This window comes from Scomber scombrus, chromosome 17 (genome assembly GCF_963691925.1).
Source record: "Scomber scombrus chromosome 17, fScoSco1.1, whole genome shotgun sequence".
NCBI classification, from domain to species: domain Eukaryota; kingdom Metazoa; phylum Chordata; class Actinopteri; order Scombriformes; family Scombridae; genus Scomber; species Scomber scombrus.
Genome location: NC_084986.1, coordinates 7,196,456 through 7,207,566, shown reverse-complemented (window position 1 = coordinate 7,207,566; position 11,111 = coordinate 7,196,456). Strand labels below are relative to the sequence as shown.

Genomic DNA, 11,111 nt, shown 5'->3' with positions numbered 1-11,111 from the left:
CATGCCCAAAATTTAAATCTGGACTGTTTGGGTTTGAACTTGGTGATGCTAGTGTCCACATACAGCATATGTTTAATGATGCAACCACACATAAAATTTAGCAGTCCAGTTTGTACATCACTGATAACATGCATTAAAAAGTATTTCTGAGTTGTACTGAATTATCTTACCACAGACATTGAGGAGGCATCTTTGTCACACTGAACTCGTTGTGTAAATTACAGAAATACCGTTTTTCTCTGAATAAATTAAACACTTAAAAATCCTCAGTTTCTTAAGTGCAGTGGTGTATTTTGTCACAAGATGGCACCAAAAGACTGAAAGTTTGTCAGAGCAGGTACACATTAAAGTGGAACTAACAAATATCTACAAATACAGATTGCACCCAAAATGACATGAAGCCTCACACTTCCTGCACAAGGAATATAATAAGTTTACTTCAAATATTTGATGTAATAAAAATATAACTTTTAGCATTTTAATAATGCTTCATGTGTCTGTATGCCAACAATGATGACATATTGTTTATCTGGGTCAACAGAGAAGGTTAACCTCAAGTTTGTGTGTATCAGAGAGAGCAATAAGATCAACTTCTGAATGGAGAGCTAAAAATCAGATCAAACATCTGAGATCTTTTATGTGTCTTGTTCCTATTTAAAAATTAACTCTGAACTAAATCCTCTCATTAAACAGGTGTGTTTTCTGCATGTACACACTCTCTTCTTAAAACATGTTGAAATCTAACAAACTGGTGTGCGTGTGCATAATGTAATTTTTTGCGCTGTTATTACAGGGGAAATATTAACTATCTGAATGTTAGAATATAATGCAAAACGTAACAAATTAATACATAAAACTGCTTAATTGGGAGAGTATGTATATAAAATCAAATCATCATAGTCTCCACTGTTTGTATATATTTGAATGTTATCTCAATAAAGATTGGAGGGGGGAAAAAATCTGTTTACGACCGTTTACGGCCTAATGAATCGTGTCTGGATCATGCTCTGAATGGTAACCCTGAATCTGCGAAACTCGAGTTATTTGTCATAGTACAAAATAATGATGTTGCATAATGTGAAAAACAATGTAAGTTAGGGTCTAGTTATGTTTGGGCACAGAAAACACTCGGCTATTATTAGGGAAAGATCCTGGTTTGGGTTTAATGATCAATCTCGCGAGATCTTTCGCCAATCTATGGTTACCCTGCACGCACAGGAGAGTCTCCAGGGACCTTGAAGTGTAACACAAACAATGACGGACGCAGCCTTTGCCAGACCGTACCACATTATTGTTTTCGGTGCCTCCGGGTTCACCGGGCAGTTTGTGGTGGAGGAAGTCGCCCGATGTGCAGCAGAGAGTCCCGGCTCCCTGCAATGGGCCGTGGCCGGGAGGAGCAGACAGCGTCTGGAGGGAGTGCTGAGACGCGCCGCGGGGAAGCTGTGTATGTGCTTGACCGAGTTTACTGTAGCTGAGTGTGACCACCACACTGTCTGCTGTCAGCATGTGTGGACTGCTGCAGGATACTGAACCCAGTTGACTGACAGAGGCAGCAGTGTGACTTGGTCTGACTTGTTCTGGTTTTGGTTTTATGTTATAGCTATAATCCTGAACCTTGCTCCAAACCTACTATATGTTAGTTGGTGGAAGCACATTGCTGACCAGTGCTGGAAGGAGTACTTAGATCCTTTACTGAAGTTACTGTAGCTACTAATATAGCAATGAAAAGTCCTGCATGAAAAACCCTATTTAAGTATTATGAGTGATGTAGTTAAAGTATAACAGTATATGTACATAAGTATTATGAGTGATGTAGTTAAAGTATAACAGTAAAAGTATAAGTATTATGAGCTTGATGTAGTTAATGTTTAACAGTAAAAGTATAAGTATTATGAGCTTCATGTAGTTAATGTATTACAGTTAAGTACATAACAGAATAGAATAAAATGTATTTTCATTGCACAAGTACAATGAAATTTGCCTTAATATAAACAATAGAAAATAGACTAATAAATACACAAACACACGTACACACACATCCACCCCAAATCAATAAACATACACATTTGAGTATAAGTATTATGAGCTAGATGTAGTTAAAGTCTTACAGTAAAAGTAGTGGTTTGGTCCCTCTGACTGATAGATTATTATATAAAACCAATGTTTTCATCTTTAGCAATGTGTTATATTTTAAAAGCTTTTCAAATTATCTAAATGTAGTGGAGTAGAAATATAAAGTAGCATCACATGGAAATACTCAAGTCAAGGAAAAGTACCTCAAAATTGTACGTCAGTGCAGTACTTGATTATCACTTTTTCTCTCTTTTTGTCAGCTATGCCGGAGCTGAGGACAGATGTTGAGATAATAATCGCTGATGTGTCTATCGAAGAATCGCTGGCTGTCATGTGCCAACAAGGCCAGGTGATTCTCAACTGTGTTGGACCAGTAAGTATTTTATCCAGGTGTCATCAGAGGATAAAACACTTTGAGTAACACGTCACACTGTGTCGTAAACATGATGTCTTTGTTATCTCAGTACAGATTTTACGGTGAACCAGTGGTCAAAGCTTGTATAGAAAATGGGGCTCACTATGTGGACATCTGTGGGGAACCTCAGGTAGGGTGTCATTAAATGTGTAATTGTTTTGACACTGTTTTTGTACCTGTGTGTCTCACAGCGTGTTTATTACAGCTCTTTAAATAGACTGATAACGTCTATTTTGCATCTGCAACTGTGCATGATGCGTCTGTGTGGGAACATTCAAATGAATCCTGTTTTTTTGTGCATGTGTCTCTTCTGCTCTCTGTAGTTCCTAGAGCGTATGCAGCTAGAGTACCACGCCAAAGCCTCAGAGAGAGGAGTGTATGTAATTGGCAGCTGTGGCTTCGACTCCATACCGGCAGACCTGGGTATCCTCTACACACAGAAGCAGTTCAAAGGTAGTTTAAAAAAAGGGGGGGCTCATCTGGTAGTGAAAAGAACTCGAATCTGTGTCTGTGAATCAAAAGCCTGGAAATAGTTTGCTCATTGAACAGGATGTGCTGTTTGAGTCAACAACAACACTACACTCAACAGGCACTGCTGTGTTTTATTTTATGTTAAATGCTTTTATTTTGGATTGTCATCTTGTTTGCAAGGGATTTCGTTTATTTTCTTCTACATTTCCACATAAAAAATACATTTTTCATATCAAAACCCTACCATGGAAAACAATAAGTTATATGCTTTGTACTACTGTTAATACAAAGACTGATAGTGGTAAAATAGCTTTGTCTTTTGTTTAGTTGGACTAATGCATTTTACTGTGTTTTGAATACTTAGAATTTTAAAGGATACGTTCACAGTTTTTCCAGTTTGTCTTAAAACAGCAGTCAGGTGTCCATATGAACACTGAAAGAGGTTTTCGTCGCTGTAATCATTCCTCCTGTTCATATTGGCTATTTAAAGATCACTTTCAAATGTGTTTTCAATGTAAATGATGGATGCCAAAATCCACAGCCTGTCCACACAGTTATTTAAAAGTAGATGTGAAGCTTATATGAGGCTTCAGCAGTCTGAGTTAGTCATATGAAGTGGATATCTGCCACATTTACAGTCTTTTTAGCATCAAATTCCCTCTTAGTGTTTCCCTGTTGAGCTGTGGTGGAAGTATAGTAACAAAAAGAGGGACTTTGGCATTAAAAAGACTGTAATGTTGAAAGATATCTGGTTGATTTGATTCATTTGGATGGCTTAAGCTTCATATTAGCTTCAGATCAACTTTTAAAATACATTTTTGCACATAGGGAGGACTGTGGATTTTGGTCTCAATCACTTACGTTGCATTATGACGGTATCTTCTTATGGTCAGTATGAACAGGAGGAATGATTACGGAAATAATAACTTATTGTACTGTTCATGTGGGCACCAGACCTTTATTTTATTTTAAGTTATTTTAAAAAAGTGAAACCATCCTTTAACTGAAAGCTGTGTGTGATTTGTTCTGATTTCAGGAACACTGACAGCAGTGGAGAGCTTCCTGGTTATCAGCAGCGGGTCTGAGGTAATCTGAACAACTACAGCTTCTCTACTGCATGATGGAAAATGTAGTCACTTCATGGCACCTTTAAATAGTAAAGTGACGATTTTTCTGTTGTAAGTTTTCGGCATCTTTTTAAAGGCACAGTAAAGGATGTGGCTCTGTGACTGTAATGTCACAGCACCAGTGATCAAGAAATAATAAATTAACTTTTTACCTACATCTAGACAATTATTATCATCATTCTTAGTATTCAGTTTGCAAGACTTGGGCATGAGTTGATTAGCAAGGGTAATCACGAGGGGATGTGACGACCAGGATGAACTTGAAATAGCTCTCATGAGGTAAACAAGCTCACATACAGCAACACTATACATAATAATCAACTATATACATTATGGAATTACTTATTTTATATGTATGCACACCAAAAGTAGAAAAAGGACAAGCTACTGCAGGACAACTTGAGAATTTACATATTCTGCACTATTCAAAAGGTGGAATTGACTGAGTTATATCATTGTAGGCTATTCAGTTGTAGAAATGGACCATACCAAAGAATAAATGGGTTATAGCATTAGCATAGGGGGTAAACAGAGAACAAGACGCCTGTGACACAGAAAGGTAATTTAACAGAGGCTCTAGGGAAATTGTGTGACAGTTTATACAGTACCAGTCCCATTCCCTTGCATGAGAAAGCGTGTCCAAATGTTAGACTGGTACTGTATGAAAAAGAGCAGATACAGTGAGTAGAGCAGTTCTGTCCTCCTGTTATGAGATTGTGGTGTTATAGTATACCCATTTTTAATTTCCCTTGGAACTTAATATGCTGATATATAACCATAATATGCTTCTGGCTGGTTTTGTGTTTCATAATTGATGACTTCTTTACTGACTACTGTTGTAATTTTCTCATGAGTAAGTAAAGCAGTCCCTCACAGGCTCAGGTCACTTGAATGTGTCAATCAGAAGGAATTGGTTGTCTATTCACATTAAAGTTTTAATGAAGAGGAGAAAATGAAAGGGGATGTTTGGATAGATTTGGTTTTCTGCACCATGACAGAATTACAAGTGCTCTCAACCCTCGCAGGGGTCGTCTGGCCATGATGCAACTTGGCAGTCTGCTGTGTACGGCTTCGCAGACAGCGGATCCCTTCGCCAGCTGAGGAAGAAGTTTGGCCACAAACCGCTGCCTGTGCTGGGAGCCAAAGTAAAAAAGAGGTAAAAACTGAGCAATTACTCTCTGGCAAAATGTCATTATTTTGAGAAATAACATTTTTATTGGAATGTGGGACTTGGCAGAGATAAATCAGAAAAGGGGATAAGGTGTGTCCCTCAGTGCACAACTCAAAGGGATTTTCCCACTGAAACTGAAACTGATATATGTTTTTTACACTTGACCTACACTTCAATAGTCCAGATTGAAAAATGGAACATTATTCCAATTATAATACCTTCATTTATCACGTAGTGCTGATTGAGCAAATGCAGTCGCCACCAAAAAATTTTGTGGTGCAGATGTTATGTTTAAAAATGATAAAGATAAAATGTTTTTTGACTTTTTAGGTCTTTGGGCCATAAAACAACTGTAAGCCATTATTTAAAAACGCAGCACATTTGGAGGTAAAAAGGCTTCTGTGAGATAGCTGCGATTTACAGACTATTACTGTCTGGCAGACTGACTTACATCCTGTGTAATGAGATTTTATTGGAACGTGGAGCCTGGCAGGGATGGAGAGATGGATTTAGAGGACTATCAATGGATGAAATGAGCTTGTGTTGAATACTACTGTGCTGATGCTGCAAGCCCAGAGTTAGATTCGGTGACTCTAGACTACTTTTCTCTCTCTTTGTGTGTAATTTGTGTGAATGTGTGTGTGTGTCCAGGGGTTTTGTGTCTTTCAGCAAGGAGATTGAGCAGTACGCCATCCCATTCATGGGTTCTGACCCCTCGGTAGTAAAGAGAACCCAGCGTTTCCTTTACGAGGAGGAGCACCAGTCACCAGTAAGATCCCGTGCACTTGAATATGGGGTGGGATCGGAAAGTAATGAAAATAGGACCCCATGTGTCCCCTTATTTATTATAGTGGTGTAGTTAAAGCTACCTTGTAGATTCTCTTGAAACACAGTTACACTCTTACAAGAATCCACACAGATTTGTTGAATGCATTTTCTTACTCATTACTCATTCGACTTAGAGTATAATACATGGACATGACTTTGATCATTTTTTTGAACTCCATATTGCCACACTTCACATTAGCAGCTAAGAGGCTATTCATGTCACATTGGCTTAGCGAGTAGTGTCCTCCATTCCTCACTGTGCACATCCTGAGTGGAGACTGCAAAATCGAATGGTTCTGCTTATATGGAATTAAAGGTAAATAACTCTGTCCTGGACCATAATGGCAGTCTGTTTTTACAGAAGTGTAGCCCCCAACCTCCAATCCCACCCCCTTCCCACTTACATGATTATGCTATTATATTATCATTATATCAGTGGTTTAAACTGATCTTCAAATGACGATAATATTGTTTATTGCGATTATTTCTGAGACAATATATCGTCAAACAAAAGTATTTATCGTGACAGGCCTACCTATATCAGTGTCGGCTGTGATGTTGATACAGCTCAAGCGCACATTGCAAAAAAGAGGTTTAAATCCAATTGAGGTTATAAACCTCTTTTGTAAGGGGGAACTGGTCAAGAAGGCTCTTCAAACTATATTTGCAATCATTTAAGAAGGTTATAATCACCTCATCCTTCAAGCTAATGTGAATTTTTTCCTCATCTAACAGCTCATTGTGCTTTCCAACCCTTGGGGTATTAAACTACACTTGACAACGCTTCCATGTAATCAATAATTTGGCATGCCCTCTTCCAAGCAGTAAATAACGGGCATGCTTTGAAATGTCTTGCTTTGCCTGAGCGTGCCTCGGGACCAGAAAGATTAAGAACCAATAACATCTCTGCGCTATCCGTGTCCCTCAGGAACGCGGTTTGGTACGCTGCATTAAATGACACAAAGAGTTTTAATATTTAGAACACATCGTCCTCCTTATCTTTACTATGTGGAGGCTTCTGTATCCTGGCTATAAAAAGCTAGAACCTGTTTCTCCCTCCTGTACCTGTAACTAGGTCAGCCATTCCAGCAGCTGTCACTGTTTTGATCACAGCCAGAGACGCAGGCCTTAATGAAACTATCTCATTATGTTGTTTAGACCACCATCTACCAGCGGAGTGGAAATATGATGAGTCATCTGTGGTGATTCATCACTTTCCTCCCCGCTGCTCATTACTCCCTTTGACATCTCATCTGGTCCTCCCTCCCTCCTGGCTGTTTGCCTTTTTCTCCTCCTTCCTCCTGCCTTAATCTGATTCTGTATTTCCTCTACGTCCTCCTCCTCCTCCTCCTCACCCCTTCTTCCTCATACCCCCTTTTACTTCTACAACCCTCCTCCCTTTCTCTTTCTTATCACTTCACTTTGATCTCCTATCCCTTCTTCTGCGTGTCTCCCTTCTTTCCTCTCAACTTTCTCTTCATCTCTCCTCCTTCCCCTCACCTGCACCTGTTATCTTTTCCCTTTCTGTCACCTTTAATTTCCCTTTTTATAATCTTGCACATCCTCCCTGTCCTCCATCCACAGATCCAGTACAGTGCCTTCGTCGGGGTCGGCGGCCTCTTCTCTGTAGTGAAGTTCTTCTGTGGCGGACTGCTCTTCGGGTTTCTTGTCAAATTCAGCTTCGGCAGGAAACTCCTCACTACGGTAACTACATCACTCCTCAGACAACCTCTTTTTTTTTTTTTTTTATATTCTGTCCAAAGCAGATAATCTCTTGGATGTGGAGTTGATTTGCGACAGGAAAAATCTTTAAGACGCTGACTTCACATTCCAAGCATCTGAATGTGGATGAATGTCACAGTTAGGTGTGGGTGTTGTGCTGAAAAGCTTACCCACAGCTACTCATGTTAAATGCAGCAGCAGACTGTGGCAACAACTGTGATACTCTGATGCCTGCAAGTAGAGACATATTTCAAAGCACGGATTATGCAGCTGAAACACTTCATTTATCTGCACTGCAATTCAAAAGCAAAAGCAAAGGAGTTATGGAGTGTAAACGGTGTCAGTACATTGAATATAAATGTGTAAAGTGGTGTACAAGCGACTTATATTACATTCAGTTTCTTTCTTTCTTTTCCAAAGTTTCCACGGTTTTTCTCCTTTGGCTTGTTCAGCAAGGCTGGTCCAACCGAAAAGCAGGTAAATGAGTTGATTTAAGTACTGTTAATATATTAATGAGTTGAGTTTAAAGCTGCCTGAACTGCTTGCAAAATGGATTTAATTTACATTTTTTACATGTATTTTTGGGGCTTTGAAATCAAGTTAAAGCAAGAACATACTTTAGCGTGATTGAGCTAGTATTGCTTATGTAACGGTTGTGGTGAAAAGAAGTGGTTGTACTGAATTACTACCACAGCATGCTTTATAGTAACAACGATTCCCTGGTGACCATCAAACATGTATTGATGTGTTGTGTATTGTTCAGTATGTCGTGCTGTGAAAGCCTGTTTGATTCTCATTGATTGGCCCACCCAGTCAGTTGCTCGCTCATTAAGTTCCTCTCTCGTCACTCACTCTCCCCTCTCAGATAGAAAACACCTGCTTCAGCATGACATTTTTCGGAGAGGGTTACTCAGAGGGCACGGACCCCTCACAGGGCCGACCCAACTCTAAGATCTGCACCCAGGTCATAGGAGCAGGTAAGAGCACCACAAGTAGGCTAGTGTCATCATATACTGTTGTTTACATACTGTAAGTCAGGGGTGTCAATCATACAGCCCGTGGGCCAGAACAGGCCTGCCAAGGGGTCCAATTCGGGTCCACTGGATAACTTTGCAAAGTGTGACAAATGTCTTTTACTAAATTGGCCCAAATTGCACAAAAAATGTTATACTTTTGTATAAGTGCTACAAATGTTTTGGCTTTTTGTTAAAATTAATAGTTTTACCAAGATTGTTATGTTATAAATAGTTGTGTAAGTAGTTATGATTAGTTCTTGTAATTTTCATTTTCAGTAAAATACATTTAAATAATTATATGCTATATTTATATTATGTCTTGGGTCAAATATAACATGATATTGTGCAAAATAATCTGAAAGAAACACACATAATACAGTTGAAATTGCTAATTTTTCATAGTGAGTAAATGGTTTGTTATAGTAAAGATATTATACATTATTTGTAGGTTATTATGTGATGGTTTTACTGGTTCGGCCCACTTGTGGCCCTTCAACTAAAATGAGTTTGACACCCCTGCTGTAAGTAGTACTTTGAAATGTACCTTTTTAAACAGTATTTTGTGCTGTCAACAATATTTCTGCAGCTTTTTAGCTTCATGTTACTTTGTTCTTGTTGACAGAGCCTGGTTATGTAGCGACAGTGTCTGCTATAGTGCAAGCAGGAGTAACCCTGCTGAATGAAAAGCACTCGCTCCCCAAGAGGTCAGTTTAGTCTCTTTTCCTTCTCTCATGCTACTTTTACCATGTCCCCCACTATGGGAAGAATTTATGTCTTTCTCTCTGATATACAGTTTATGTTTGACATCATAAAGCAACTATCCCACCTTTTCTCTTCATCTTCATTTTCAGGGGAGGGGTGTACACTCCAGGAGCTGCCTTCTATAAAACCAGCCTCATCCACCGCCTACAAAATCACAGCATCAAGTTCTCAGTGAGAAGCTACCAGTAGCTCTTTAACAGTGGCTCCTGTGAAGGTGAGGCCACTTTACAGTCACAGTGTACTTTATCTGTGCTGATATTCACTACAGATGTTTAATTATCTGTCATGCAGTGATTATCAAACTTTTTTTTTGTTTTGGGACACAAATATGAAGGTTGTAATTTATTAGAGGTCAGAGTGATCTGACCGTCTGTAACTCTGAAACAGAGAGAGGTTTGTTGTCTTGCTCAAAGACACTTCAGAAAACACTGTACACACACTGAGTCCAGCTGTGCCTTTACCAAAGATACTTTTTCTTTCTACTTTCTCTCTGCAAAGCAAGACCTCATGTTTTTAATCTGGTTAAATGAAAATACAATTTCATTGCTTGTTTTACTGTTTTTCTGAATGAAGAGATGAAAATATATCACCAAGTTGTAAAGTTTATTTATTACAGATGGCAGGTAGATTTGTACTTAAATGTACAAAAAAAGAAGAAAAACACTAAACTTTATATTTAAAACTTGACAAATGATGATAATTATAATATTACAGGAAATATTTTACTGTATATTTGTTTTATTATACATTTGAATCATGAATATCAATCAATCATGTAATAAAGTACTGCTCAGACTCATGGTTTTGTGTCCTATGGTTTAATTCAGTTTAAATCACCGATCATTTTATAACATAGGCTGTAAGGGAGATCCCAACCTCTTTTAAACTGGATCATATGGAAATGTCTGGTGGTAGATGACACAGAGGCCGACTAGAAACAGGGAGAGAGAGAAAGGAATGACATGCAGCAAAGGTCACTGCGAGTCTCGGCGTATGTGGTAACCACTCAACCGCCAAAGTGCTCCAGAATATTATGGAGTATCATAAGACATATATGGAGACACGTTTATCTCAACTTCCTCTAAAGTATCTCATAAGTGCGTAATCCTTTCTCTTATTGATGAGTGAAATCATAGTTTAAAATCTGCATTTTGCTGTATACAGATAGCAATAAAGTTTAAAGTAATTAATGCACAAATACCCTGTCAATTTATTATATTTATTAATTACATTCAGATTTTCGTTGCCTGATCATATAGTTCCCTCCTGACCCGATACTATATGTTTTGTGGCCTGGTATTAGTCCACAGCCCAGGGGTTTGAAACCACTGGGTTACTTAACAGATGATGGATTCAACATGTCAGTGAGGGGCGGACAGTATTTTAAATGAATTGAGCTTAATTAATCAAATTAATTTAGAATGCATGCACTCTGTACATCCTCTGATTTATATACAGTTTTCAGTTATTAAGGTTGATCTTTAAACATATTAGACATCGACACTCACCTAAGCTAAAGCATAAAT

At 38.5% G+C, this 11,111-nt stretch overlaps 1 protein-coding gene across 1 annotated transcript; it reads left to right on the top strand.

Moving 5' to 3' along the window:
- Positions 1 to 1,217: 1,217 nt before the first annotated feature.
- On the top strand, positions 1,218 to 10,384 carry sccpdhb (saccharopine dehydrogenase b). The gene is made up of 12 exons (XM_062437586.1): positions 1,218 to 1,444; positions 2,334 to 2,446; positions 2,538 to 2,618; positions 2,812 to 2,941; positions 3,996 to 4,045; positions 5,112 to 5,242; positions 5,909 to 6,026; positions 7,670 to 7,789; positions 8,228 to 8,284; positions 8,673 to 8,784; positions 9,446 to 9,527; positions 9,675 to 10,384. The coding sequence occupies exons 1-12, from the start codon at positions 1,255 to 1,257 to the stop codon at positions 9,772 to 9,774; spliced, it is 1,284 nt and encodes a 427-aa protein (XP_062293570.1). The 5' UTR covers positions 1,218 to 1,254; the 3' UTR covers positions 9,775 to 10,384.
- The last annotated feature ends 727 nt before the right edge of the window (positions 10,385 to 11,111 follow it).